The sequence below is a fragment of the Camelina sativa genome, chromosome 20, assembly GCF_030686135.1.
Source record: "Camelina sativa cultivar CO46 ecotype springtype chromosome 20, ASM3068613v1".
NCBI lineage: Eukaryota > Viridiplantae > Streptophyta > Magnoliopsida > Brassicales > Brassicaceae > Camelina > Camelina sativa.
This window is the reverse complement of record NC_141899.1, coordinates 2,662,822-2,689,904: the sequence shown is the minus strand read 5'-3', so window position 1 is coordinate 2,689,904 and position 27,083 is coordinate 2,662,822. Positions and strand designations below refer to the sequence as shown.

The 27,083-nt window shown below is 37.1% G+C and overlaps 6 protein-coding genes and 1 pseudogene across 27 annotated transcripts; 3 read left to right on the top strand and 4 right to left on the bottom strand.

Annotated features, from left to right (window-relative positions):
* Positions 1–277: 277 nt before the first annotated feature.
* LOC104768903 (protein MIZU-KUSSEI 1 pseudogene) lies at positions 278–1,193 on the bottom strand (annotated as a pseudogene). Its single transcript, XR_015593961.1, has one exon. The product of XR_015593961.1 is annotated as a protein MIZU-KUSSEI 1 pseudogene (transcript).
* A 305-nt stretch (positions 1,194–1,498) lies between these two features.
* On the bottom strand, positions 1,499–3,571 carry LOC104768902 (protein LNK4). 18 transcript variants are annotated; one of them, XR_015593244.1, is made up of 6 exons: positions 3,234–3,420; positions 2,778–3,142; positions 2,493–2,661; positions 2,135–2,289; positions 1,935–2,044; positions 1,499–1,846 (listed from the first exon to the last, which is right to left on the bottom strand). XR_015593244.1 is itself a non-coding variant. In XM_010492996.3 (6 exons), the coding sequence occupies exons 2-6, from the start codon at positions 3,092–3,094 to the stop codon at positions 1,720–1,722; spliced, it is 813 nt and encodes a 270-aa protein (XP_010491298.1). In that variant the 5' UTR covers positions 3,095–3,142; positions 3,234–3,571; the 3' UTR covers positions 1,499–1,719. The 18 variants fall into 18 exon arrangements, 12 of the variants coding, with proteins under 12 accessions (XP_010491298.1, XP_010491296.1, XP_087361698.1 ...); XR_015593245.1 differs by having other exon boundaries at positions 1,499–1,843; XR_015593247.1 differs by having other exon boundaries at positions 2,493–2,658.
* Positions 3,572–4,486: 915 nt separating this feature from the next.
* On the top strand, positions 4,487–12,241 carry LOC104768901 (protein unc-13 homolog). The gene is made up of 27 exons (XM_087504210.1): positions 4,487–4,776; positions 4,903–4,968; positions 5,049–5,224; positions 5,321–5,385; positions 5,663–5,996; positions 6,321–6,387; positions 6,502–6,652; positions 6,941–7,108; positions 7,199–7,309; positions 7,600–7,809; positions 8,078–8,179; positions 8,270–8,488; positions 8,630–8,704; positions 8,778–8,855; positions 8,979–9,161; positions 9,251–9,406; positions 9,531–9,623; positions 9,740–9,811; positions 10,015–10,132; positions 10,246–10,424; positions 10,508–10,592; positions 10,708–10,812; positions 10,891–10,997; positions 11,246–11,323; positions 11,414–11,509; positions 11,597–11,692; positions 11,825–12,241. The coding sequence occupies exons 2-27, from the start codon at positions 4,961–4,963 to the stop codon at positions 11,999–12,001; spliced, it is 3,309 nt and encodes a 1,102-aa protein (XP_087360336.1). The 5' UTR covers positions 4,487–4,776; positions 4,903–4,960; the 3' UTR covers positions 12,002–12,241.
* Positions 12,242–14,341: 2,100 nt separating this feature from the next.
* Positions 14,342–15,683, top strand: LOC104768898 (protein LURP-one-related 14-like). Its single transcript, XM_010492987.3, has 3 exons — positions 14,342–14,722; positions 15,082–15,297; positions 15,378–15,683. Exons 1-3 carry the CDS (start codon positions 14,432–14,434, stop codon positions 15,510–15,512), a joined length of 642 nt encoding a protein of 213 aa, XP_010491289.1. The 5' UTR covers positions 14,342–14,431; the 3' UTR covers positions 15,513–15,683.
* Positions 15,684–15,724: 41 nt separating this feature from the next.
* Positions 15,725–18,227, bottom strand: LOC104768900 (transcription factor TGA5). Of its 2 annotated transcripts, none has more exons than XM_010492990.3 (9): positions 17,937–18,227; positions 17,458–17,541; positions 17,300–17,371; positions 17,142–17,201; positions 16,964–17,041; positions 16,837–16,888; positions 16,456–16,727; positions 16,131–16,376; positions 15,725–16,041 (listed from the first exon to the last, which is right to left on the bottom strand). In XM_010492990.3, the coding sequence occupies exons 2-9, from the start codon at positions 17,521–17,523 to the stop codon at positions 15,895–15,897; spliced, it is 993 nt and encodes a 330-aa protein (XP_010491292.1). In that variant the 5' UTR covers positions 17,524–17,541; positions 17,937–18,227; the 3' UTR covers positions 15,725–15,894. The 2 variants fall into 2 exon arrangements, with proteins under 2 accessions (XP_010491292.1, XP_010491293.1); XM_010492991.3 differs by having other exon boundaries at positions 18,004–18,178.
* Positions 18,228–19,879: 1,652 nt separating this feature from the next.
* On the top strand, positions 19,880–23,695 carry LOC104768896 (uncharacterized). Of its 3 annotated transcripts, none has more exons than XM_010492982.3 (8): positions 19,880–20,081; positions 20,584–21,759; positions 21,853–22,039; positions 22,128–22,337; positions 22,419–22,592; positions 22,718–22,900; positions 23,022–23,135; positions 23,228–23,695. In XM_010492982.3, the coding sequence occupies exons 2-8, from the start codon at positions 20,723–20,725 to the stop codon at positions 23,498–23,500; spliced, it is 2,178 nt and encodes a 725-aa protein (XP_010491284.2). In that variant the 5' UTR covers positions 19,880–20,081; positions 20,584–20,722; the 3' UTR covers positions 23,501–23,695. The 3 variants fall into 3 exon arrangements, with proteins under 3 accessions (XP_010491284.2, XP_010491285.2, XP_087361686.1); XM_010492983.3 differs by having other exon boundaries at positions 19,951–20,436; XM_087505560.1 differs by having other exon boundaries at positions 19,951–20,502.
* On the bottom strand, positions 23,553–26,714 carry LOC104768897 (probably inactive leucine-rich repeat receptor-like protein kinase At5g06940). The gene is made up of 2 exons (XM_010492985.3): positions 24,180–26,714; positions 23,553–24,096 (listed from the first exon to the last, which is right to left on the bottom strand). The coding sequence occupies exons 1-2, from the start codon at positions 26,455–26,457 to the stop codon at positions 23,732–23,734; spliced, it is 2,643 nt and encodes an 880-aa protein (XP_010491287.1). The 5' UTR covers positions 26,458–26,714; the 3' UTR covers positions 23,553–23,731.
* Between the last annotated feature and the right edge of the window lie 369 nt (positions 26,715–27,083).

Here is a 27,083-nt window from a genome sequence, read left to right as displayed (position 1 = left end):
CTATTCTATATTTCGAATATATATCATCATAAATGCATATTAGACATGATAAATTGATTAATATATCTAACTTTCTTAAATAATCTTTTACGATATGTTTTAGTTGTCCAAATCTTTATATTTCATAAAACAAATCGAAAATAAAATCTAAATAACTTATAGTGGACAACTATATAACTACAATTAATGCACACATCACCAACAAATCATTCCGAGTGATTTACCAAATAATAAAAGAAAAAAAAGAATACCAAAATAGACAAAATCAACCAAAAAAAAGAAAAAGAGACATAGTATTAAAAAGAAAAAAAAAAATTAAAAGTTGAGTGGTTTACATGTTTTTCCTCTAAAAATGACGTCGTTTTTAGTTAAACCCGAACGAAAAAAATACTTAACTCAGGTCCACTGTTCCCATCAGGGTTCATCATGTAATACGTCTCCGAGTCTCTTGAACCGATCACTCTCTCGAAATGTGCTCTCATGTACGTCAAATCTCCTTCTTGCTGCCCTCCTCCTCCTCCTCCCCCACCACTTTGCTCCGTCGCTCCACTGCTCACAGGTAACACACCAGCTCCCATAGACACAGCATGAAGCATCTGCATGACGACAAGATCCTCTTCCGTTGGTTGTCTCTTCACACCATAACCGGATTTTTTACCGTTACAATACAAAGCCCAAATCGGTTCATCAATGATTTTGGTTTTCTCACTCGGTTTCTTCTCACACTCCAACGCGATCCTCACCAAACCGACTCCAAGATCTTGGAGCAGCTTCCCCGTTGGTATCGCTAACTCCAGCAACAGAATCGGCATTGAACGCGGGTTCTCTTGAACCGCTAAGTTCACACGCGTTTTGCGGTAACCGAACAACGTACCCGTGACACGTGTCCCTCCGTGGACGTGGTTCTCGTGTAGCCTTCCTCCTCCTACGGGGAACTTACACATCGGTGACATGATCGGGAGTGAACGAAACACAGACCGGACTCGACGGAAGAGTTTCGTCGATTTTGAACCGGTTGTTTTGTTTTTTCCAGAGGGTTGCTCTAACGTGATCTCAGGACGTACCTGAGCCGTTGATTTCTTCGACTTTGGACTACCGAGAGGTGACATTGTCGTTGGAGTCAGCATCCTTGGCGTTAACGGTGGTGTCGCCATTACAAATTATCAAAATTGAGAATGTTTTTGTTATGTATAAGAGTATAGACCAAATCTTTATACAAGCTTAAGAAACTAATGGAACGCACGTTTGAGTTTGTAATATATAAATTATGCAAACGTGAGTCAGAGACTTTTTTGTGTTAGATAATTATATTTTCTTCAGTTAGCCGGTTCTTAGTTGATGGTCGGGTGATATTACAATTGACTTGTGTTTTGTTTATGTTTTTTGCCGCTGGTATAAGACTAGTTCCTCTGCTTTGCTGTTTCCAAGGTTGTTTACCACTTACATATGTTTTTAAAGAATCTTTTTTTTTTTTTAATCAAATTTTGACAACAGATTCTACATGGAGTAATGTACTTTTCAAGGGGTTCACTCAGTAAATAATACATAGTGCATCAAGAAATGTGAAATCCAGAAGCAGAGTAGAGTGTGTTGTTGAAACAGATCAAAACTGAAGCTTGGGAAGACAAGCAAAACACACATATATATATTATATACACATAAGTTATTTCCCAAGATTATATATGATGAGGTTTTTGTTTCGGAACTCTTCTCCTCTCTTTATCCTTGAATAGAAGAAAGTCTCTTTGGTGGAGGCATATTTCTCATGTTGGATTCCATCTTGTTGAATGTGAGATTGGCAATGGCTCTGTCCATTGAGTTTGTTTCCAGTTCAGCAGTGTTGCTACTGAAACACAAAAGATGGTGATGAGTGTTTCTTATTCATGAAAGTGAGTCCTCAACAAGTTTTGATTAATGAAGAAAGCTCTCTATACCTGGTTCTATCCTCAAAGAACTCCTCCAAGTTGGAATCTGACTTCTGTTGTGAGTTCTTTGCAAGCCGGTAAAAGGTATCACGGAAGCACTTGCGGGTATCATCAGTCAACTGTATATAAATAAAACATTGCAACTCTGTTACAAGACTGATCTAGTAAAAGTTGTAAACAAGATCCAGAACATCAAACATCACACTCACCTTTTCCGTAGCCCTTTGTAAATCCTGCAACACCACTTCTTCAGCAGATGCCTCCTCCATGTTCTCCTCACACAGATTCATTGGTGCCTCCTCCTTGAACCAAAAATAATGTACCAATATTAACATCTCTAGTATAATCCCAAGTTAATAACCCCCTGGAACAGTAATAGTCACAAGTAAAGAAACATCAAAACATGTAAAACCAGGGAGATCTCAGACCAAAATCCAAACCATAACTGATCCCTAGAGTCTTCTGAATTCCACAAGATCTATCTCTCAGAGAAGTTCTTGAATAGTTCTACTATTTTGACATTAATGCTAATATAAAAATAAGAAAAAAGAGTCAACTAATTCATACCATAAGTGGCATGTCTTGACAAGTTTCCCAGTTGTAATGGAACATAGGGACTTCTCTGCCATCGGTATTGTCAAGATACGCAGAGGATGAAGTCGTGGTGTTGCTATTATCCGACTCCTTGAAAGAATGAAAATTCCCATTCCCTGGAACATCCTCCAAAATGGAACTTCTTCAGTCAAAACCGGAAACCAAAACCAAAACAGACACAAAGATATAAACATTTGAATCATACAAAACATTTTTCTAAACCATCTGAGAGAATGAGTTTAAGGGCTAAAATCATACAAGAACATGTCATCCATCTGTTGGATTTCATCGAAATCATGAAGGGAACGGTCAAAACAACCACTAGCCTTTAACCTCTTTGTTTCTTCCTCAACTTGTTCACACGTACCCATCTCCATCTGACTATACAACCCTCCACTGAAACCATTGTTAATGACATCGTAATCAAAGCATTTCTCAGCAACAGCAGCAGAGGAGTTCATGTTCCATCCAGTAGTAGTAGTACCCCACATATCAGGAGAAGGGTATGAATCTGATGTCTCTTGATAGTTAGGCACAACAAGATCCTCTAAGTTCCTCCTTGAATAACGATCCATGAAAATGATATACTTTCCCACCACCTGCTACAGAAGGTCACCGCACCACTATAATTCAGAAACCACCAGGAGAAAAAAGTTAAAGAAGATGAATTATAAGAATATAATAATAATGATAAATAATTAATAAAGAACTCACCTTTAAGATCAGATCCAAAAATCCAAAATCCAAAAGATTTATATGAGTTTATCTTCTTCTATCTTGTGTTAATAGATTTTGTGAGTGCTGCAATAGGAGAGAAGAGAGAAAGAGAGAAGACAAGAGAAGAAGAAGCAAGTTGCAAGGAAGTGGAGAGCGCGTGAGTTTGAACTTTAACTAGTGGCTCAGAATTCGCAAACGAGATTTGTGGCTTAGATTACTCCTCCATCTAAAGCAACTCTTTCATTGGTCCACGTGTTTATTACATAAATCTTATTTTTCCTGTGTGAGGTCGGCACTTTGAACTAAAAAATATTAACAACACAACTGGCCAACTTGAACGTTTTTTTTTTTGTTTTGTTTTTGTAGTTTCTGTTTACGGAAAGACGACAAAAAAAAAAAAAATTAACGAAGAAGAAGGTATATGTTTACGGATATACCCTTTCAGATTCAAACAGTGGTTAGCAATACAGGTTAGGTGACACGTCCCATGTAACCATGTTCACTCGATTTGGTCGATACACGTGGCCTGTAGGTAATAGGGAGGTGAAGACACGTGACAGACTGTTCAGCGGTGGAGTGGGACCATTGGTTTATAGGGGGAGGGGGGGTATGAACTATGAAGAAAAGCTATAGTTGTTCATCATTCAGTGGATAATGTTTTTTTTTTTCCTCACACTCTCTTAAGTCATCACAGACACCACCTTTGTCTTCTCTCATCAATGTATCGTTAGTAATTATTTTTTTTTCCAAATATAAACTTTTTAGTATCAAATTGAAGCAGTCAGGGCATTGGAAAATTCAAAATTCAGTTGCCGTAGAGCTCGTTGGGCAAGTTGCCGACAGACACTCCCATATTGTTGTTGGCTACTCTTGACATTATGGTTCGATCTTTGCTCCTTCCCTTTTGGAGAATAAATATAGCCCAGTGGGCTTGACAATACATATGGGCTTGACCAAAATATCCACTTCGGTCCATAGTTTGATAACATGGATGGAGCCTTTTATTCTAATAAAATCCTCCTTTTTTTTTTTTTTGCAACTTTAATAAAATTCTTTGTTCATAGATAAAATCGGTTATTAAATCCAATAAATCTATAGAATTTTCAAATTAGTTGAATGATTAAATCCAATAAATATTTATTTTTAGAAAATAAGAAAATACTGTATCTTCGTTGACTTAAATACAGTAGTGAAAAATTATACCTACTTTTTACAATAAATGAGACTTCAAAATTGACTAATTCGGTTTTGTGGGAATCTCACAAAAGAAAAGAAGAGACAAATAAGCAACATACAGTTTATATATTTTTTTATTATTTAATGTTATTTTTATTTTCTCCAATACGCCAATATACAGATTAGATCTTTCGTCCCCGGCGCGTTCTCGAGTTCAGCTCACAAACCTCTCCTCGAACTTCTCCAATTCAGTTCATTACTCTTTAACATTTCGAGATCATACCCAATTCCTTCTCCGTGAATCCGTCATCTCACCAGCCTCGATCTCGTTAGTTTTTTTCCGGTGTTCGCGAGGAAATGATTGGTAAGTTCAGTTTTAAACGAACTAGATTTTGCATTCAATGTTTAGTCTCCCTAGTCCTCCTTCGTACTTGGTTCATTGAAGTTTTTTTTTTTAATTCCATTTGCTTTGCGGCTTTCAATTTCACAGGTTAATTTTGAAATCTGAGAATCCGAGTGGACTAACTATATTGCTGCTGGATCGAGAGATGGAAGAGTATGTTTTCATTTTTTGATTTGATTTGGCTACTGCACAGTCTTCGTTTTTTGATCCATGTTCTCTTCTGTGTGTATTAGAGAAAATGCTGTTGAGATACTTCAGAGATATCGGCGGGATAGGAGGAAACTATTGGATTTTATGTTGGCTGGTAGCTTAATCAAGAAAGTTATAATGCCTCCTGGTGCTGTCACTCTCGACGATGTTGATTTGGATCAAGTTAGTGTTGATTATGTCATCAACTGTGCTAAGAAAGGTAAATAATATGATGATACATCTCTCTTCTAATGTTTTCTATGATCATTCTGTTGTTTTGGAGTTCAATAAGAATGTATATCGTTTTAAAATGTAGGTGGAATGCTTGAACTTTCTGAAGCTATTCGGGACTTTCATGATCACAGTGGATTGCCTTATATGGTATCATTCTCTCACTTGTATCTCTGTCTTCGTCTTTCAAATACTAGATTTTTCTTAACCATTACTGAGACAACCTTTTGCAACATTTTTGATTAAGTTAAGACAAATGCATTTATGAATAATCCGTGTGGAAGACTGATCTAGTCACATATATTGTGTGTTTTTTACTTTCGTTATATATGTCTGTCACTGAGATGCTACTTAAGTCGTCTTCTACTTCTCACTCCACTTGTATTAGTGATTTTTCTCATTGCTTTGGTCTTTTGCATATTTTCAGAATAGCGTTGGTACTGCTGATGAGTTCTTTTTGGCTACAAATCCTGAATCTTCTGGCTCACCTCCAAAAAGGGCCCCACCACCTATTCCTATTTTAACTGCCTCAGCCCCTCCCATGGTCACAAATCCGGAGTGGTGTGAGTCACCGACTGTGCCATCACATATGCGATCAGAATCTTTTGATTCACAACCACAAGCTCAAGAGCTGACTGTTGATGACATTGAAGATTTTGAGGACGATGACGACCCTGAGGAAGTTGGTAATTTCAGGATCTCTAGGCGGACTGTAAATGATGCGGCTGATCTTGTGCCAAAACTGCCCTCCTTTGCTACTGGTAATAGATTAGAAAAATGCATATCTTGAAGAAGTAATTTTGATGAAAAATACTACCATTGTTACTGTTAATTCATTGGATAACCTCATAATATTATTCAAATTGTATGCAAATTTCTAGGCTTTGGTGTTTCATCATTTATGGATGGGGCACTATAATTTGAGAGTCAAAGGAATACTTGTAAAATTAGGATTAGTTGTAAAATTATCATTACTTATACTGATCAGTAGCCACACCTATATACGACTAGACCATAACTAGTACACATGCAAAATCGAGAACTCACTAGTTTATTAAGAAAATTGTAATGCATTTTTGTTTCAGGTATTACCGATGATGATCTCCGCGAAACTGCATTTGAAATCCTGTTGGCTTGCGCTGGAGCCTCAGGGTATACATAATATTGACTTGCTTACTTTTTAATTTGTTTGTTCAGCTGAGGTGTGATAGTTAGAGTCTTACTGATAATGTTATCTCTCTTTACATGGATTTTGCAATCGGATAGAGGTCTCATAGTACCATCAAAAGATAAAAAGAAGGAGAAAAGCAGGTCTAGGCTGATCAAGAAGCTTGGTCGCAAAAGTGAGAGTATCTCTCAGTCTCAGAGTTCATCAGGATTAGTTGCTATTCTGGAAATAATGCGGGGCCAAATGGAGGTCACTCCCTCTATCTCTCTCTCACACTGTTACTTTCTTATTTCTTTTGGTTTAGCATACAGTATATGGTTTGTCAGAGCATAGATTTTATATATTTATTACTCTATACTTTCCTGGAAAGTTTATCTTATGTAATATGCCAAATGTCTCTGCGTCATTGATTTTTTAGTATGCGGTTGGACATTATTCGCTTGGTTCCTCAGTTAACTCTTTCCAGTGAACAATTAGAGTTCACCCACTTTATGTGTTTGTTGTGTACGTGACAATCGGTATTTCGGGATCATACAGATTTCTGAGGCCATGGACATCAGAACGAGACAGGGATTGCTTAATGCCCTAGCGGGAAAAGCTGGGAAAAGAATGGACAGCCTCCTGGTGCCTTTAGAATTGCTATGTTGCGTGTCTCGTACTGAGTTCTCTGACAAGAAAGCATACTTACGTTGGCAGAAAAGGCAGGTAAAGACAGCTTTTCACACCCGGTTGTAATATTGACTACTTCTTTCATTTAGTAGCTTCTGTCATCTATTTACTTTTTTTGTATCTCAGTTGAACATGTTAGCAGAGGGGCTCATTAACAATCCAGTTGTTGGATTTGGAGAATCAGGTCGTAAGGCAAGTGACCTGAAGAGTCTTCTGCTAAGGATTGAAGAATCAGAGGTAATTTTAAAAAAATATATGTTCATGTGATTTATTACTTGGCGTAGACATCAAATATTGGATGGGGTATTTTATAGGTTTTTCTATGGGTGTGGCATTAAAATATCCAAAGGTTAAGATAAGTTATTATTAGTGGGGAAATTGGCATAGGGTCTTTTTTTTCCTGGCAGTATTCTCTATTATAAGTTCTTTGGCTTTTATCCCATTTAACTGATAATTGAATGGCTTTACATTAGCGGTTTCATAATATTTCTCTTTGACTTCGCTTTTACTTTCATTTCTATTTATAGTCTCTTCCATCCTCTGCCGGAGAAGTGCAAAGAGCAGAATGTTTGAAATCGCTTAGAGAAGTTGCTATTTCACTTGCTGAGAGACCGGCTCGTGGTGATTTGACGGGTGAAGTGTGCCATTGGGCTGATGGCTATCATTTGAACGTCAGACTATATGAAAAATTGCTTCTCTGTGTCTTTGACATGTTAAATGAAGGGAAGCTCACAGAGGTTTGTGATTTCTGTCAAAATATTATTGAAAACTTTCCAGCAACAGTATTCTTGGTCATTTTGTAATCATGTTGATCTGAAAGGTTTATGTTCTTCTCAGCTGTCACTCTTTGATCTGCTTAGATTTCTCTTTTTTTTGTTTTCCTTTTCTTTGTTGCCTCATTGATATTCCCATATACATTACTAACAAAAAATTGTTGACGAGTTGCCTTTCAGTTTATTGTTACTAAATCATATTGATCTGAAAACCTTGGTCATTTTATTTTAGGAAGTTGAAGAAATTCTGGAGCTTTTAAAGTCAACATGGCGTGTTCTTGGAATTACAGAGACCATTCATTACACATGCTATGCATGGGTGTTGTTTCGGCAGGTAACGAAGGAGAAGTATTTTCCTTTATATTTTTGATTCTTTATATTGGAATTTTTATGGTAGCTTTATGAAAATGTTGTGTGGCTGCAGTATGTAATCACTAGTGAACGAGGACTTCTGCGACATGCCATTCAGCAGCTGAAAAAAATCCCTTTAAAAGAACAACGTGGGCCTCAAGAGCGGATACACTTGAAAACCTTGCAGTGCAGTGTTGAAAATGCAGAGATTTCCTTCCTGGAATCCTTCTTATCATCTATACGGAGTTGGGTAGATAAGCAGCTGGGCGACTACCACCTGCATTTTGCCGAGGTTTTACCTCAAAACAAATGCATTTAGACACAGACTTTACTTTCAATTCAATTACAGTAATTAGTTTATAGGATCAGCTTTCTTCGTTATTAAAGTCTGGTAAACTATATGCTTGCTTATATGTCTGGTTAACTTTTGTAGGGTTCACTTGTCATGGAAGATACAGTTACTGTTGCAATGATCACTTGGAGGCTTTTGTTGGAGGAATCTGATCGAGTATGTGACCTGCTTTGTACTGGAGCAACATGACTGACTTGTAATTGAGACTGATGGTTATTTTTTTCTACAGGCGATGCATTCTAACTCTTCGGATCGAGAGCAAATTGAGTCCTATATTTTATCTTCCATCAAGAATACGTTCACAAGAGTAAGTATTGTATCAGTTCTCATTTATGCCCATTCGAAGAATTGAGCAAACATGTTTTCAATGTGCATAGTTTTGATGCATAATATTAGAGAGTGTATGATGAGGCTGATTCTTGCAATACAGATGTCACTTACCATTGAAAGATCAGACAGAAATAATGATCACCCTTTGGCATTGCTTGCCGAGGAGACAAAGAAACTTATGAAAAAGGACGCTACTATCTTTATGCCAATTTTATCTCAGAGGCACCCACAGGCAATTGCGTTTTCTGCCTCCCTTGTTCACAAGCTTTACGGGAATAAGTTGGTAAGCTTTATGCTGGTGTCCCATCTTATAAATATTTGGTTACTACATCTCAGTTATAAATGACATCTTAACTTTGTATTTTATCTCAGAAACCTTTTCTTGATGGTGCTGAACACTTGACTGAGGATGCTGTCTCTGTTTTTCCTGCGGCTGATAGCCTTGAGCAATATTTACTGGAGTTAATGACTTCTGTCTGCGGAGAGGATACAAATGGACCTTACTTCAGAAAATTAATTCCATATGAGGTCAGACGCACATATGTTTCACTTTAGAACCTAGAAAGCATGCTTAAGCCACCTTATACATAGGGTCGAATTCAGCTACTAATTGTGTTGGCTCTAATATTTCTCAGTAAATTATATCTGCTAGGTCGAATCTCTCTCCGGCACATTGGTTTTGAGATGGATCAATTCACAGCTGGGAAGAATTTTAAGCTGGGTGGAGCGAGCTTATAAACAAGAGGTGAGATTTGGTGTTTCATGTTGCAAAGAATTACTTTCTCTCTCCATTGATACCAGTTTTGTGTCTCCTTTTTTTTTGTTTTCCAAACCATAACGCATCTTAGCTTTTCTGTATAGCGTTGGGACCCAATATCACCTCAACAGCGGCATGGGAGCTCAATTGTTGAAGTTTTTAGGATCGTAGAAGAGGTATGGGTCGTATGTTCCAATTATTGTTCATAAGGACGATAATTAGACATAATTAAGCTGTGTCTATTCATGAATGTGTCAAAATTGTATTGAACGTAACTGTGATATCTTTGTTTCTTATAGAAGCATAAGTTGATCTCAGTTAATATGTCTTCACTTCTATGAGCGTGTCTAATTAATGTTTTGGATAATCTTTGATGCAGACTGTTGATCAATTTTTTGCGCTGAAAGTTCCAATGAGATCCATTGAACTAAGTGCTCTTTGTCGTGGCATTGACAATGCATTTCAAGTCTATACTAACCATGTCATGGAGAAGCTAGGTATGTACTATGTGACTGATTGAAGTTAAGAAGTTTATATTCTTATGAGTCTTTATCTTACTTAAGCTGGACCATGTTTTTGGTCTACTGAAATATTCTGCTATCTGTTCCAGCTAGCAAGGAAGATTTGGTTCCACCTGTACCTGTTCTTACCCGTTACAAGAAGGAAACAGCAATCAAGGTTTTTGTTAAGAAGGAACTATTTGAGTCAAAACTGCCTGAAGAGAGAAGGTCGATTAACATTGATGTTCCTGCAACCGCTGTACTTTGCGTGCAGCTCAATACTTTACATGTAACTTCAAGACTCGCTTCCTCATTTCAAGCATCATTTTTAAGTTTTGCTGCTATCTATAATGTTTCATATGCTTTTCACAGTATGCTGTTAGTCAACTGAGCAAGTTAGAAGACAGCATGTGGGACCGCTGGATAGCGAAAAAACCTCGTGAAAAGATTGTCATCAGTAAGGACCTTTATGTGCTTATTCAATGTTCATTTTCCCTTTACAAAATCTTATTTTCAAGAAATTTCGTATTAGTCATAAGAATGGTACATCTATACTTTGGCTAACCTTACAGGAAAATCTTTAGTTGAGAAATCCAAGAGTTTTAACCAGAAGGAATCTTTTGAGGGGAGTAGAAAAGATATCAATGCAGCTCTAGATCGTATCTGCGAGTTTACTGGTGAGATGTCGTATGTTTACATCCTTGAAAATTTCATTATCGAAGGGTTAAACTAATCATGATTCTTTGACACTGCAGGAACCAAAATTATCTTCTGCGATTTAAGGGAGCCATTTATTGAAAATTTATACAAGCCAAGTGTTTCTCAATCAAGATTGGAAGGACTAATCGAACTCCTTGATACGGTAAGAAATCTTCCCTTAGACACGACATGTTATAGCTGAGCCAGACATTTACAGTTTACATGAGGTCTGAACCACCAAACACTAGGTGCTGGTAACATGATTCAGGATATCTAAAAACTAGGTGCCTAGAAGTCAATGAAGTTTTAAATTCCTTGACTATATTTAGATTTCTATGGCGATTTGGCACCAATGAATATTAGCAAAGGCTTTTTTCTCGACAATGCTAAATTTTCAATTACGTTGACCAGGAACTTGGACAGCTTTGTAGTGTCATAATGGAGCCATTGAGGGATCGTGTAGTCACCAGCCTGCTTCAAGCATCACTGGTCTGTAGTTTAACCTCAGTCGGTTTATTTACATTATAGACAAGCTCTCAAGTGTTTGCCTTTTGATTGAAAATACTTAAAATCTACCAGGATGGATTGCTTCGCGTGCTATTAGATGGAGGCTCGTCACGTGTATTCCATCCAAGCGAGTCAAAGCTGTTAGAAGAAGATGTAGAGGTCTTAAAGGTAACTTTTTCTTATTAACGGTCATGTTATCTTTATAACTCGAAATGCATGTGTCGCTAAAGCTCATATGGTTGTGGGTGTTCTTAGGAATTCTTTATTTCTGGCGGGGACGGACTTCCAAGAGGAGTGGTTGAAAACCAAGTAGCCCGAGTCCGTCTTGTTGTAAAGTTGCATGGATATGAGGTTAGTAAACCTGCAGTTTTATTCGCTTCGGATACACTAAGTTTGGTTTCAGGTTTTTTTGGTATAAAGCCATTGTTGCTGTTAGGTTTATATGCCAATGGGTAATTTATACTCACATATAACTATGAACAGACACGGGAGCTTATCGATGACTTGAGGTCTAGAAGCAGTCTAGAGATGCAGCAAGGAGGAAAAGGCAAACTTGGAGCGGACACCCAAACATTGGTGCGAGTGCTGTGCCACAGAAACGATTCAGAGGCGTCTCAATTTCTGAAGAAACAGTACAAAATCCCAAAATCCCACACGTAATCGATGCCGCTGCTAGTATCATATTTACCGTCTTTTGATTTCTTTCTTTCGGTTTTACTTTAGTAACAAAATCATATGTACAAATACTTCTCACCAAGTACAGTTTGTAGAGAAAAATATTACCCGAGCTTCTTTAGGTGTCATTCTTTTGATTTACCTTTGCTTTCTTATACAAATGTTTGTAATTTGGATCAAACAACTAAGACAAGTTATTGCTCTGGTCTGGGATTTATTTCAAAACTAGTACGTTGTGACAGGAGTACAGGACGAGACCGGCTTGTTCCTAAGTTCAGTAAAACTCTTCAATGAAGAGAAGTACAGGACCAGACCGGCTTGTTCCTAAGTTCAGTAAAACTCTTCAGACTTCAATGATGAGAAGTAGCTATTAAAATTAGCATAATTTGTAGTAAAATAAATTCTTTCCCCAAAATTGATTTGGCAGTAATTTGTATATTTTACTAATGTACGCTTGAGATATTTTTGTTTTTAACAAATTTATTTTTATTTTTGTTTTTTTCAAAAAAATTGTCTATATATACGTACATACATGCACTACATCACCACATCACTCACTACCCCTCCTATAGAGAAAAAAAAAACACACAAATCACAAATAATTCACACTCTCTCCCTAAGTTTTTATTCTTTATTTTTTTAACCATCCATCATCATCAATCTTCATCCACCCACACACATGTTAATAGTCATTTATTCTTTTATAAAAAAAAATTTCCCCAAATTTGATTTGCCAGTTGTACCTATAAGACTATTTTTGTAGTAATTTTTATATTTTACTAAAGGTGAATTGCACCTAAACCTATTTTTTTTAGAACTTTTACATATACACCCACTTTGGATACTCTCTATATTTTTGTAAGTTTTTTTGCTTGTGTTGCAACATATTTAGTACAGTTTTGATCTTACCATACTGTCTCTATCTCTCCCGCTCGTGCATACACGCACATAATTAATTAACCATTCAACGTCATCAATCTTCACCCACCCACAACTTGAAAACTCAAATCAAACAATGGCGTAAAATTTCTCCATTAAAATTGTTTCACTCTTTGCAATTTTCTCAATTTACACGTCGTTCTCCGCCTTCACAATCCTCTTCCGAACCATTCTCTATGAGCTCATTTCCACCAAAATCTGTGACTTTATCATCTCTAGATTCATAGACTACTTGTCTTCTTATTTCAACTCCAATTTCACTTTCTTCATCGAGGAACACAGCGATTACATTACGAATCAGAGCAGCCCAAGTTTACTTGTCGACCCTCTCCACTGAGAGTCTTCTCGTTGGTTTGAGCAACCTAAAGAACCCAAAAGCTAAACCCAAATTCGGAATCCCAAGTAAAGCCAAAATCACCGATGAGTTCGAAAGGATTGCTCTTATATGGAAATCTTCTCTCTGGAAACCCTCACTAGATCAAACAAAAATGGTAACTTTTTTTTCTTTCAACTTAAAACCCTAAAAATTTGGGGATTTTAGAATCATAAGCCCTAAAATGCTAATTTACGTTTTCTGCAACTTATTTATTTATTATTGTACTTTAGTAACAAAATCATATGTACAAATACTTCTCACCAAGTACAGTTTGTAGAGAAAAATATTACCCGAGCTTCTTTAGGTGTCATTCTTTTGATTTACCTTTGCTTTCTTATACAAATGTTTGTAATTTGGATCAAACAATTAAGACAAATTATTGCTCTGGTCTGGGATTTATTTCAAAACTAGTACGTTGTGACAGGACCAGACCGGCTTGTTCCTAAGTTCAGTAAAAGTGTAAAACTCTTCAATGAAGAGAATTAGATCTTAAAATTAACATAAAACAATTTCACTGATCATAATGCTAGTTTAGATATAAATCAGGATCATTTTCTAGGTAACCAAATAAAATATATCTTTCTTAAGCATTCAAACAAGATATCTTAGAAATAAAATAAAAAATAATAATAATGATTTAGTGACCGTTGAAAGACGATATATGTTTGATTTTTGAAGGTTTCCGATAACTTTACCTTTGACTATGTTTATTTTTATTTTTAATGGCTTGATTATTTTATTACTGTTTCTGAGAAACTTCTAGCCCGAACCGAGTTATACAATTGCTTATCCTAGTATCGCATATAGAGCTGTAAATACAAGGATTCTAAATCTCTATAAACTATTCAAATCCGAGCTCTAGTCTGAACTGAATGACGAAGACCATTCTCCCAATCAATAAAGTATACAAAACCCGTATTAAAAAATAAATGGTTCTCTTGACCGGCGCCAACACACGCAAAGATCTATGTTTTCTATATAATGTATATGGAGGACACTGTTGAAGAGTCGTTGTAATTAATCAAACTAATCAGATACCTTAATCAAATAGGGAATAAAAGATCGAGAGAGACTCAAGAAATCAACAAGGGAACGTAATAATGGATCCGTATGGACCGTATCAGCAAATGAACAACGGGTACGCGTACGGAGTGCCCGTGGCGGCTGCGCAGAACACGAACGTGGTGGTGGTGAGTGACGTTTTCTGCTGTCCTTACCCGCTCGAGCTTACCGTCAAGAAGAATTGTAAAGGACTGAGCGGTGCGAAGCTGGAGGTCGTTGACATCAAGTCTAACGTCGTTCTTCGTGTTGATGGTCCTCACGACAGCTTCAACAAGAAACGCGTTCTCCGTGACCCCGCCGGTTACCCTCTTCTCACCATGCGCGAGAAGGTGATTGATTTACCTACTTGCTTATTATCCAATATGATTTCCATGTAATAATATGCATAATAACCGAAATTAACCAAACTTAAGTATAATGTAACCGAAACAAACCTCGATAAACCAATGTTGATTCAATTTTTTTTTTTTTTCATTACAGTACTAATTAGAATTAGTTAAATTTCTTTATATTTTTCTCATCTGAATCCGAACCAAATGTTTTTTTTAGATGCATAATGCATGCATATGTCTCAAAATCCCACGAAACCAAACCGAGTAAAAAAGACCGAAACCGACATAGTGTGACCGGTTATCCTTACTTAACCGATTGTTTTACATTTTTGTAACCAAAAAACTAATATACACAGTTGACGTCGTTGAATCACCGATGGACGGTTCACCGAGGAGAAGGATCTGATCCAACGGAGCTGATGTTCACAGTGCAGCGTTCTCATCCTTTTCAATGGAGGGCACGCCTCGATGTCTCCTTTCAATCTAATAACCAAGTCCGCAACTTCAGCGTTGTTGGCACTTACTTCGACGACTCCGCTAAGGTCTACCAAGCAGACACTCTCGTTGCTGAGGTTATATTTCATCCTCAACTTTTTAGTATTCATCCGCATCACATATAGGACTTTGTTTTATAATTGGATACTGTTATCAGGTAAAGGAGAAGTCGACATTTGGAGGATATTTCAAAGGGAAACAAGACTTTGTGGTTAGAATAAGTGCAGGCGTTGACTATGCTTTCGTCGTTTCTCTTCTCATCATCTTGACCGAGACCAACTCCTTCTTTTAGCTTATCCTCTTATATTTGATTGTCATATACTATTCGGTGATGCTTAGATACCGCATGATTGTGTTAATATTTCGTACAAACCAAATGATTTAGAAGTGTGTTGCATTGTTTAATTACCACGCCAACTTGAGAAACACTTCAATAGTGATTCTGATTCTCATTTGAGTTAAACCACTTAGTCTCCTAATGCTGTGCCAAATGTTCAGGAACTATGGTAAATTGGTGATATCAAGATACGTTAAACTCAGATATTACAACACAATACAATATATAATCATATTCTTAGTATACAAGCTACATGTGTCTAAAGTCGTCAAATCTTATGCTAAGAATCTTAAATTATGTGGTACCTTCTTTGAAGGAGAATCGTGGTATAGTTGGTTCACTCTCTTGGTCTGGCAAGCCATAGAGAGCTAAGAGCACGTAATCGCAATGAATAATTGTGTACTGCTAGGAGAGCACGAGCCGATTGTCTGGTTGTTAATAATCTTACCATCTGTTGATATGTTTGTAGCCTCAAGTTATCAGCCTGCCACCAAAACATAATGATGAAGCTAATCAAATTACTGCAACATACTTTTTCTTCATCAGATGTAAACAACATAAATTGTAACGTACCTGGCGGATAAATCCTTCAAGGGTACCTAACTTCCCCATCGCCATGGCCATCTGACCCATGTAGCTAGCAACATTCCCTGATGTACTTGAACCAAGAGTCCCACTCGATAAAGTATCAGCGAGTGATTGCTGTAAGTTGTCCATCCCTTGAGACAAAGCATCTTCTGCTTGTTGAGAAGACTGTTGCAAGTTATTTATGTCTAGTGATTGTTGTTCTGTCAACGGCTCCAACTGATTCGCTATAAGCTGGTAAAGACAAATCATCATCAGGAGGAGACTCGGATAAACTGAAACAGATTGGTCTGTTTTTGTTTTAAATTATTACCTTGAGAAGTTCTGATGAACGGAAACCACCAAGCCACAAGAAACATCTCTCAGCAGGTGTTTTCCACATCCCTGATAATAAATGGAAGACGTCGTTCTTAGCTGCGTTGCTCTTTATCCTGTAAAGCTCCTCATAGTGAGCTATCACTCCGTCTACAATTATCCGAAGCTCAGCATCACTCGCGTGAGAATCTAAAGCAGCACTCAGCTCTTTCATCTGTCTGTTTTTATCTTCCTGCCATCGTCTGTATTCTACATCAAATGCCATTGCCCCTGTAAAAGACAAGCATGAATAACTTATCTCACATGAGAACCCAACCAACACAACTATAAAACTTTTGCACCAAAACTAACTCTTTGGACAGAGATTCAGCAAACTCACCATCTCCAGCAGTAGAATGGGCTTGGTCTCCAGAGCTTGAGATAAAGACACCCTAAGATCAAGAGAAACTATTAATGTATGTAGAATAGCATAAATCCACAAAAAAAAAGCAGAACACAATTAAAACCTGTTGCCTTGCTCTTTGCAGCTCCTGCTCAAGTTGTGTTAGCTTCAATCGACTGTTCTCTAGCTGCTGAACATATGCCTAAAAGTGCGGTGACCAAGGGGCATCTTAGAGTTTGCAAATAGCTACGCTTGTAGAATACATAAAAGAACTGAAACAATGAGCATAAATCTAAGTATACCTTCTTCCTCAATCTGCTTTTTCTTGCAGCCTCACGGTTTTGAGCGAGCCTACGAAGCGTCTGTTGATTACAACAATTAACAAGTATAACATAACTGAAAGGCTCAATTACAGGAAAAAAACAAACTCTTCCAATAATAGAGATGTCTGTATTATCACCTTTTGATCCATTTTACTCTTTGAACGGTCGCTAGAATCAGAAGCACCAATACCCAAATGGCCCTCATCAAACTGCATAAATACTGTTTAAGTTCAAAACTTGTGGCCATTTAATGAGCATAGGGAAGCAAATATCTAGTCAAGTTTTACAAGCTAACCATTAGGTTATTATGATCAGTGTCGCCATCTGTTGAGACTGATGTTCTTGGACTAGTATCTCCCATTCTTCCAAATCTCTGTTACTGAATCAAAGTAAACAACAAAACAAGCCTATAAGATTACAAGTGAGAACCAACGGAATAACATAGCAATAAAGCTCTTCATGAGTTTAAAACAGTAACTATTGTGAACAATAGACTGAAGATGAAGTAAAAGATTCAGAATTTAGCGCACTAAACCCATGAAACAGAACGTAAAGACACAAAATTTGAGCTTGTTAACATCTAATCGCAAGCAATTTCACTTCTACAGTGTTGGAACCAATGAACACGTAAACCAAAAAAAAAAAAAAAAATCCCTCCAAAGGTCAAAATCTTCCAAGACAAAAGCAATCATGAAAGCAGAGAAACAGAGAGAATAAAGAAAACTGAAGAATTCAACACCTAAGACTAAGACTATATTGAAGGAGTATCTAAACCTGGTGAATGGATTCTTCAGCTTAACAAAGAAGGGGCTTGAAGCAAAAGATCCAAGAAATTTCCAACCTTTAAAGACGTCTGTCGTCTTTGTATAAAAACCCAACACAGATATCAATCAAAGTTTGCTACTTTTGTATCTTCTTTGAGGTATTGATTTTCCCGGTCTATGGAAAAAAAAAAGAACAGGAAGGGAAGACAGAACTGAAGTGATGATGGTGGACCTCAAGATGCTGAAAAGTCCTCTGTCTGAAAATGCAATACTCTTTTCTTTTCTTTTTTTTTTTTTGTCTAAAAAAAAAAATATTCTTGGTTTTGACAATGACATGTACATACTCGTTTTTAAAAGTTAGCCAGTACGTGTACATTGGTTGCTTCTTTAGTTCAGTTGGCAATGGAACATTTTATGTGAGAGTCATAGTTCGAGAGTACGAGTCCGTGAATTTAATGTTATTTTTTTGCATTTTATTCCTTTTATACTGCGATGAATTTTTTTAATTCTATTTTTTTTCCCGTAGATAAAATTATATTCTTTCAGTTCTGTTTTATTTTTCTATTTCCAGTTTACCTTTAACAAATTTAATTCATATTTGCATTGTATAGTAAACATATGACTGACTTAATATTGTTTAATGTTAATAATATACTAGCTTTACTAACATTTTTCCGTTATCTCTTTTGTAGATCATTTATTATATTTTAGAGTTTAAATTTGCGTGATATGGTTAGATATGTTAGTTTAAATGTAATATATGTATTTATAATTTATTGTGAATTTTAAGTTTGTAAATGTGCATTTTCTTATTATTAAATTAAATACATATCTAATACAAGTAATTAATTATAATTATAAACTAATATAAGCAACACTTAAATAATTTTGGCTCATTTTTTAATTCAAAAATTTAAATTTATGAAAAATGCAAGATAATAATATTATCAAATATATATTTATTTAACACTTCATAATATAAATTCAATATTATCAATTATATGTGTCTTTGTTTCCCCATCCAAAAAACTTTTCTACATCTGCCACTGGATGATTTCATCCAAAATTGTAAAGACGCAAACAGTTTAGCACAAAACAAGAGAAGTGATAAAAACATTGAAAACTAGAGATGTTAGACGAGCAAGAAACAACAACTCGACGATAGCCATCGTACTTCAGATATTAGTGGCTTGTTCAGATACCAGTTTACCTAGTGACTTGGTAAATCTTCGTCTTGTGCTCACCCTTTGGTCAGATACCAAACCAAAGGGTGTGCTCACCCTTTGGTCTCGTTTTTTGACTATTTTTTCTTTACATTTTAAGATCCTAAATTCTTAGATAATTGCAAAATATGGTCCCTTTTTTTAACTTATCAAATATCTAAGCCTATAACTTTATAAAAACTTCAACATAGCACATGCCCAATAATATATTGAGCCGGGCGGCCGGGCCTCCATGCACCGATGCACGTATTCATTAACAACGACGATAGAAAGATTTACACTGTGGAGGTGACCCCAACAGACACTATAGTAACCCTGAAGATCCAGATATGTTCTCTTCTTCAAATTTTGTGATTCATGGGATATCTCACACTCTAGAGATCCCACATGCATAATCCTTTTTAGCCTACAACATTTAATTCTTTTGATTTTATATTTTTATGCGTTAATAAGATAACATTCATTTTTTTTTTCTCACTTTCAAACCAACGCTATTAAATCACTGAATTTTACAATTAACATTAAAATTAATTACCCATTAATTCATGTTTATTGATTGTCTCGTGGATGATAACACAAACGTTTGGGATTCCATAATTATTAATTTTGGAAACACATAAATTAAACGTATAATAAAAATAAAATAAAAAATATGGTAAAACGTCTTGAGAAGAAGATGACGACCTGTAGGTGTAACCGATTCCATCCTAATTTTGATATTAAACTAATCACCGACCGATTCATAGAAAGAGAGAGACTTCTTAATCCTCTTTTAAACCCGATCGAGTCACAAACACAAACACACTCACAAACCATAACTGTTACATTCCCTTAAAAAATAATCTCTTTTGACTCTGCTCTGCTCTTTTCTTGATTGAGATTCAAAAAAATCACTAAACAGCTTGGATCTCGCCCAATCTTCTTCGTCTCAGGTTTGTTGTACACATTCATAAAAGTTTCCGATTTCATTGATCTCATTGCATTAGAATCAAGACGTGCTCATTGTTGTTAGACTCGGTTTTTGTGTGTGTTTAATTAAGTAATAGTAAAGAGACAAAGACGTGCTCATATGTTGTTGATGCACCCATGTGTCGTGGTTAGCGGCAATATAAAACTTGTCTGCAACTTGGTTTAATTATTTTAAAAATACTAATTAGTGTGATCTCAAAAATCTCATGAATGAATGAATGAAATGTTTGTTTTTTTTCTATGAGGAAACATCGGTTGCTGTCACCAGTTAAGACAAGTCTAATGATGTCCATAAGGTGTTCGACAATTTTTTAGTCGGTGATCCATGTTCTCTTGTCTTTGCTTGCTTTTTAAGCTTTCTTGCATACATATCTCAGCCTTCAAGTTATCTATCTCTAATCTATCATTCTTTTTTTTTTTGTTATTGAACTTTAAGGCAATAAAGTTTCTTGCTTTCTTCTGCAGATCATGTGATTTGAATTGGGGTTGTTCTTTTGAGAATCTTTGAGAAGTTCAACGTCATTGTTGAGAAGTCCAACGTCATTGTTGTTAGTCTCTTGCAAAGAACTTTTTCAGGTGATTTTTTTTTTCGGATTAGAAGGCAATGAAAAGATTCGAGAGGCCAAGGAATTCGACTTCGCAGCCAAGAACCGCTGCCAATTCAGCAAAGAAAGATCAGAAGCCGCGTAGTAGTAGTAGTAAAGGGAATGGCTTGAAACCGTTGAATGCGGCTCAGCTAGTTTCCAGAGTTTTGGATGCGACAACAGCTTCTGAGCCTTGTTCCATCGTTGTAAATAATGATTCAACTACTGGATCAGAGTCTTCTGAAGTCTATGACAATGTGAAGGTGCATTACATGGATGATGCTCAAGGGAAATCAAGAAATGATGGGAACCTGGTGGTGGATTGTGGAGAAGAAGGAAACTGTGATGAATCAGACACTGAAACAAACAGTGAGTCTGTGTCTTCGTCTCAAGGTGATCTGTTTTTACTTGAAGAGAAGAAATCAGATAGGAAATCAACGGTTTCCAAGAGCAAAAGCTCCCAGGATAGACCATTAACATCATCAAAGGGACGGAACAATGTTGATTCGGTTAGATCAAGATCCCAGACCTTCCATGGCGCTGCTAGAAAGACCGTAAGATCCAGTAAAAGCCAGGCAAAAGCTTTTTCTGATTTATCGTCTTATAAAACCTCTGAAAACAAGATTTTTTCCTCTGCTTCATCTGCTTCAGCAGTTGAGTCCATACCTTTCGATGATGCAAAAGAAGATGACGAGTTTGAAGATGCTTTGAACATCGTTGTTAACACTGAAAGTGACAATGAAACACTTGTGTACAAGGAAAACAAAAGGACTGAAGTGGAGAAAGTCTTTACTCAAAAGATTGAGAACCTGGAAACTCGAATCTTGGTACTTGAAGAAGAGCTGAGAGAAGTGGCTGCTCTTGAGATGTCAATATACTCTGTTTTTCCACAACATGAGAGCTCATCACACAAACTGCACAGACCTGCAGGAGACCTTTTTAGACTCTACGCACTTGCTAGAAAAAATAAGAGTGAGAACAAGTTAATCTCTGTGACCAAAAACATTGTGTCTGGTCTGTCATTGGTGCTGAAATCATGTGGAAGCGATGTACCAAGGTAATTAAAAAGAGATGTTCATTCTTTCTTGTATATATGTTTCTATAGGATCCTGTAAACCTTATTATGTTGCTTGTCTTTTCTTTGGCTCAGGTTAACTTACTGGTTGTCCAACACTGTCATGTTGCGAGAGATCATTTCACAGAAATTTGGTGGCACAAATCGAAATGGATCAAATTCTCTTGAAGAAGATTGGACTGATGTAAGAACTCTGATAACAGCATTAAGAAGAGTTGAATCATGTTTATTCACCCAAGTAGTTGAATCTATATGGTCACAGGTAAAAACCAAAAAAAGCCATAGATCATTCTTTCTTAACAGTAAGCTGCAGATGTTAAATGGCTTTAGATTCCCACTCCTTCCGTTAGGTAATGATGGTTCACATGAGACCTCAAGGAGTAGACTCGACGATGGGTGAAATCATGGGGAATTTTTCAGAACCAGCAACATGTGACAAGTTACAAGAGAGCTTTTCTGTGAACCTTTGGAAAAGAGCTTTTGAGGAGGCTTTTCAACGGCTCTGTCCTGTTCAAGCAGCAAAGCGTAAATGTGGCTGCTTGCATGTATTGACCAGAATGGTATAGTTCTTTTTACTTCCCTACTTCTAGTGGAATGGTTTTTTTTCTTCTGGATTAAACTGACATGTTCTGTCTAAGTAGGTTATGGAGCAATGCATTGTAAGGCTTGATGTGGCTATGTTTAATGCTATTCTCCGTGAGTGGGCTCATCAGACATCGTCTGATCCCGTCTCTGATCCCATTACTGACCCAAGAGTTCTGCCAATTCCAGCAGGGGTTTTGAGCTTTGAATCTGGTGTAAAACTGAAAAACACGGTAGGTATTCACTTGAAGTCGTACATATCCCATCTTCCCAAATCCCAAGCAATTTACTACTCTAGCTTGAAATCTCAAGTGAAATGAGTCACGAGTCATGTATGCTAATATAAATGTTTATGCAGGTTGGCTACTGGTCGAGATTGCTTACAGACACATTTGAGATCGATGTTGATCATTCTCTGGAAAAGGAGCAACAAGTGCAAAAAGGGGATGAGACATTTAAACTTTTCCACTTGCTCAATGAACTGAGCGATCTCCTTATGCTACCAAAAGAAATGCTTGTAGAAAGTTCCACCAGAGATGAGGTATGTATGCTTCATGATTTAGTATTGCTTATTAACACTCTGAAACTGTGATCTTCATAGTCGCTTGGTTTCTTCATCTAACTTCCGGTTTATATATATATTTTTTTTTTGTGTTTCACAGGTCTGCCCATCTATTGGCCTGAGTTTAATAAAAAGGATTTTATGCAATTTTACCCCCGATGAATTCTGCCCATATCCTGTTTCAGGAACTGTTCTTGAGGAACTCAACACTCAGGTTGATCTACTTATTTCAGTCCTTCAATGACTAGATACAAAGAAAACTTATCTTGCTAAAAGACTAAAACTACAATGTTTCTGTGTTTCCAGTGCATACTTGAGAGTAGAAGCTCATCTGGAGATGCAACGAGCGGTTTTCCTCGGCAAGTCCATCCGGTTTCATATTGTCTTCCTTCTTGTAGCCACTTGACAGACATTGTTGCAGAGTTTGATGATAAGTTTACGCTTTCTATGACTCTAAACAAAGAGGGAGAGACATCAAGACCTCTTCCATACTACAGCATCAACAAAGCCGCTGAAGAAAAGGATAAGCTCAGTTTTTCTCAGACTAACGAAAGATACAGACTCCTTGGAAAAGCCTAAACCTGGCTTGTTTGACCAAAAAGCGCCTGCGGAAATTCCAAGCTCAACGAGAAGCACACTCAAAACCCAATTCTTATTGTCCTTGAACATCAAATGACCAATGTACATTAATACATACTCTAATTTTACACAAACAAAAATCATACCATCTTGCACTTGGACGATTTCAATAAAAACTTGATTTTAAAGTTAAAACCACAGACAAGAAATGGTCTCTCTTGCTTTCTTTATTTATGCGGAAACTGGAAACTTCTCAGCAGAAGCTGAGGCAGAAGAACTAATACCCTCGAGCAGTTTGATAACTTGAACCAATGAAGGTCGTTTCTCTGCAGCAATGGCGGTGCAATCTAGAGCAAGGTCTAAGGTCTTTAGCATGTCTGATTGGCAAGAATCAGACAAGATCTTTTGGTCAAGAACTTGCGCAGCTCCATCTGTCAGGTTTATCTTCCTCCTGACCTGCTTCACTATGTCAAGGGACTCTCTAGACGCGCCTTCTACTGCTTTCTCTGCTCTTTGCCCCGTTACAAGTTCTAGTAGTACAACACCAAAACTGTAAACATCCATATCTTCTGTTGCTTTCTTGCTGTAATTGATTTCTGTATCCAATTAAGAATAAAAAAAATCATTAAAGGTTTCAGAACATCATAACAGAAAAATTCAGTAGTTCTAGACATTTTACCTGGTGCAGTATAGCAGGAGTTGGAGTTTGCATGTACCAGAGACTGAAAAGCAGTTTCTCCAACAATATGGTCAAGAGCAAAATCAGAGAGCTTGGGTTCGAAATCTTTGTCCAAGAGAATGTTTGCTGACTTTAGGTTCCTGTGGAGTAAGTGCGGCACATAATCTTTGCTTATGTATGCCAATGCTTGAGCAACACCTAGTGCTATCTTCAACCTAATGCTCCACTGCAGTTGGTCGCCAGGTCTTGATAGCATATCATGTAAGCTACCATGTTGTGTGAACTCATAGATCAAGAAGAGCAATTCTTCTGTGAAACAAAAACCAAGAATTCGAGTAATGTTCTTATGCCGTATCTTTGCTATGGTTCTCACTTGAGCTTTCAGAGCTTTTGAGGATACATTCTTAGAATTCACGAGCTTCTTCACAGCTATTAACTCACCACTCGATAAACTGAGAACATACACTTCACTCCCGGAAGGACAAGTTTCATTCACCACTTTCATCAGCTCATGCTCGGTTAACTTGAGGGAATAATAAAACTCCGAGTGCCAAGTACCCTTAAACTGCACTTTCTTTCGGGAATACCGGTATAACACTGCAAGCAAAGTGGCAATAGCAAGTGCTAAACATATCAAAGCTAACACCAACGCTTTACTACTCTTTTTATGGAAGCTAGACCGATCAGAGGAGCAAGAATTGGGTAAACCGTGTCCACAAAGCTCAGGATTTCCTTGCAGAAAGGAAGCTGGTAACCCGGAGACCAGAGATTGAGGTACTTCACCTGATAATCTATTGAATGACACGTTGAAGAGAGCTAGCTTCAGGTTCTGTAAGTCTTGAGGAATCAAACCAGTAAGACTATTCTCAGATAAATCAAGATAAGTCAAAACATGTAGATCAGCAAGTGATGGAGGGATTTCTCCAGTAAATGCATTGCCTGCCAGAGACAAAGAGACAAGCTTCTTGCAATTCTTGAGTTCTGGTATCTTCCCTAAGAACCTATTGTGAGAGATGTTTACGATACTAAGTACAGGTGAGTCACAAAAATTAGGCGGTAACTCTCCACCAAACCCGTTTTCAGAAGCAGAGAACTTATACAAGCCCTTAAGCAGTCCAAGACCATGAGGGATTTCACCAGAAAAGGAATTGTTGTCTATCTCAACTTGCTCTAATGCAGAAGCCAAAGACACAGAATCAGGCACTTGACCTGTGAACTGATTATTATAGGCTTTAATAATCTTAATCTTGGGTAATTTCCATAACGCAGCTGGAAACTCACCAGAGAATCCATTGTCCTGCACTTGAAACCTCTCCAGAGTAAGGCATTCACCAATGGAGTTAGGCAATGACCCTTCAAAGAAATTTGAATGGAGAGAAAGGTTAATAAGCCTTTTACCACTGCAAATACCACCAGGGAAAGAGCCAGATAACTTATTCTGTGAGACATCAAGGGACACCAAGTTCTTGAGAGAAGTTCCTAATGATCGAGGGATTTCACCACTCAGGTTGTTGAAACAAAGATCCAAAGTTTTCAAACTTGTCAAACCAACAAAAGAAGTGGGAATCTCTCCATGGAAGCCTGACCTATGCAACAGAAGCTGTTCAAGCTTGTCTAGTTTCCCAATAAAAGAAGGAATCTCACTAACCAGATAGCTGTTTTCGGACAAATCAAGAACCACAAGCTCACTTAGCTTCCCGATTGCAGCAGGGACGACACCAGTGAGCAGATTACTTCCCAAGTTGAGAACTTGCAGATTGAACAGTAAACCTAAGTCTTCTGGAATCTTACCCTCGACATGGTTGCTGCTCAAATCAAGATTTTTCAAAGAACTAAACTCAGAAATCTGATCAGGGATTGTGCCCCAGATGAGATTAGAGCTGAGATTCAGAGTCTCTAACGTAACACAGCGAGACAAATGAAGTGGGATTGGCTGATTGAAGAAATTTTGGGAAAGGTCAAGGTGAGTGAGGTAAGGGAGGTCACAAATAGAGTCAGAGATTTCACCAGAAAGATTGAAACTTTGAAGGTTAATGGAAGAAACGTAAAGAGAAGGAGCTCTGGTACATATGATACCAGTCCAGTTACAATGGTGAGAAGAAGAAGAAGAAGAAGTGTTTAACCAACCTGAAAGAGAGCCTTTTGGATCATCAATGGAGGCCTTGAATCTGAGAAGATTACCAAGCTCCTCGTCTTCTGTGAAAGAGAAGGCCAAAGTGAAGAAGAAGAATGTGAAAGCTAGTGAGATTGAAAACTGGTTCTTGAATCTGGTAGCCATTAAAGAGATTGAAAGAGGATCTGGTGAATGAGTGAAGCAAGTAAGAGTGAGAGTGACAGTGATAGTGAAGCAGAGAATTTTTAGACAAAGTAAATAAGGTCAAATGTTGTAAAAAGTGAGAACGCAATCATGTAATAATGTAATAAATATCAGAGGATCTTTTATTACACATATCAGGACAAACTATAATTTTATTTGGTAATTAAGAAAAATTAAACTACGAGTTTTGTACAACAATGATAGATTTTATTTTGTTGGTATGATTTAGGCTCATTAACCCTATAAATGGAACCCTCCACAGACAGCTAAACAAAGTGTCCTATGTTTTTTCTTTATTTTATGAGTTTCAAAACCCTCTAACTCAGCCAGTGTGTGTGTTCATCCACCACACTTGACTTCACCTACTTCCACCACTTGGAAGAATATTATGATATATTAAGCTAAAACAGGGGCCATGATGAAAGTTTGGTTGGATTGGCTGATTAAAGATAAATCAGAGAATCCGGTTTATGATTTTCAATTCAGCTTTGAACATCATTGTCACAAATCTTTTAAAATTGGGTTTTTCAGGTGTGCCTAACCAAAAAATCAGACAGAATTGGAAATAAGGGTGTTTTATGCAATTT

Bases quoted from the DNA above. Each gene is read 5' to 3' on its own strand.
- LOC104768902 (XM_010492994.3), bottom strand. From the start codon at position 3,094: ATGGATCGTTATTCAAGGAGGAACTTAGAGGATCTTGTTGTGCCTAAC. The intron at 2,662-2,777 runs GTATGATTTTAG...TTTTGACTGAAG, and splicing joins CAGATGGATGACATGTTCTT to AAGTTCCATTTTGGAGGATG. The intron at 2,045-2,134 runs GTGAGTGTGATG...ATTTATATACAG, and splicing joins TACAAAGGGCTACGGAAAAG to TTGACTGATGATACCCGCAA.
- LOC104768901 (XM_087504210.1), top strand. The intron at 7,310-7,599 runs GTAATTTTAAAA...TTCTATTTATAG, and splicing joins TAAGGATTGAAGAATCAGAG to TCTCTTCCATCCTCTGCCGG. The intron at 10,593-10,707 runs GTAAGGACCTTT...CTAACCTTACAG, and splicing joins TCGTGAAAAGATTGTCATCA to GAAAATCTTTAGTTGAGAAA.
- LOC104768898 (XM_010492987.3), top strand. From the start codon at position 14,432: ATGGATCCGTATGGACCGTATCAGCAAATGAACAACGGGTACGCGTAC. The intron at 14,723-15,081 runs GTGATTGATTTA...TAATATACACAG, and splicing joins TTCTCACCATGCGCGAGAAG to TTGACGTCGTTGAATCACCG. The intron at 15,298-15,377 runs GTTATATTTCAT...TACTGTTATCAG, and splicing joins CAGACACTCTCGTTGCTGAG to GTAAAGGAGAAGTCGACATT.
- LOC104768900 (XM_010492990.3), bottom strand. From the start codon at position 17,523: ATGGGAGATACTAGTCCAAGAACATCAGTCTCAACAGATGGCGACACT. The intron at 17,372-17,457 runs GTTAGCTTGTAA...GTATTTATGCAG, and splicing joins CTGATCATAATAACCTAATG to TTTGATGAGGGCCATTTGGG. The intron at 17,202-17,299 runs GTGATAATACAG...TGTAATCAACAG, and splicing joins AGAGTAAAATGGATCAAAAG to ACGCTTCGTAGGCTCGCTCA.
- LOC104768896 (XM_010492982.3), top strand. From the start codon at position 20,723: ATGAAAAGATTCGAGAGGCCAAGGAATTCGACTTCGCAGCCAAGAACC. The intron at 22,040-22,127 runs GTAAAAACCAAA...TCCTTCCGTTAG, and splicing joins TTGAATCTATATGGTCACAG to GTAATGATGGTTCACATGAG. The intron at 22,338-22,418 runs GTATAGTTCTTT...CTGTCTAAGTAG, and splicing joins TGCATGTATTGACCAGAATG to GTTATGGAGCAATGCATTGT.
- LOC104768897 (XM_010492985.3), bottom strand. From the start codon at position 26,457: ATGGCTACCAGATTCAAGAACCAGTTTTCAATCTCACTAGCTTTCACA. The intron at 24,097-24,179 runs GTAAAATGTCTA...AATTGGATACAG, and splicing joins CTCCTGCTATACTGCACCAG to AAATCAATTACAGCAAGAAA.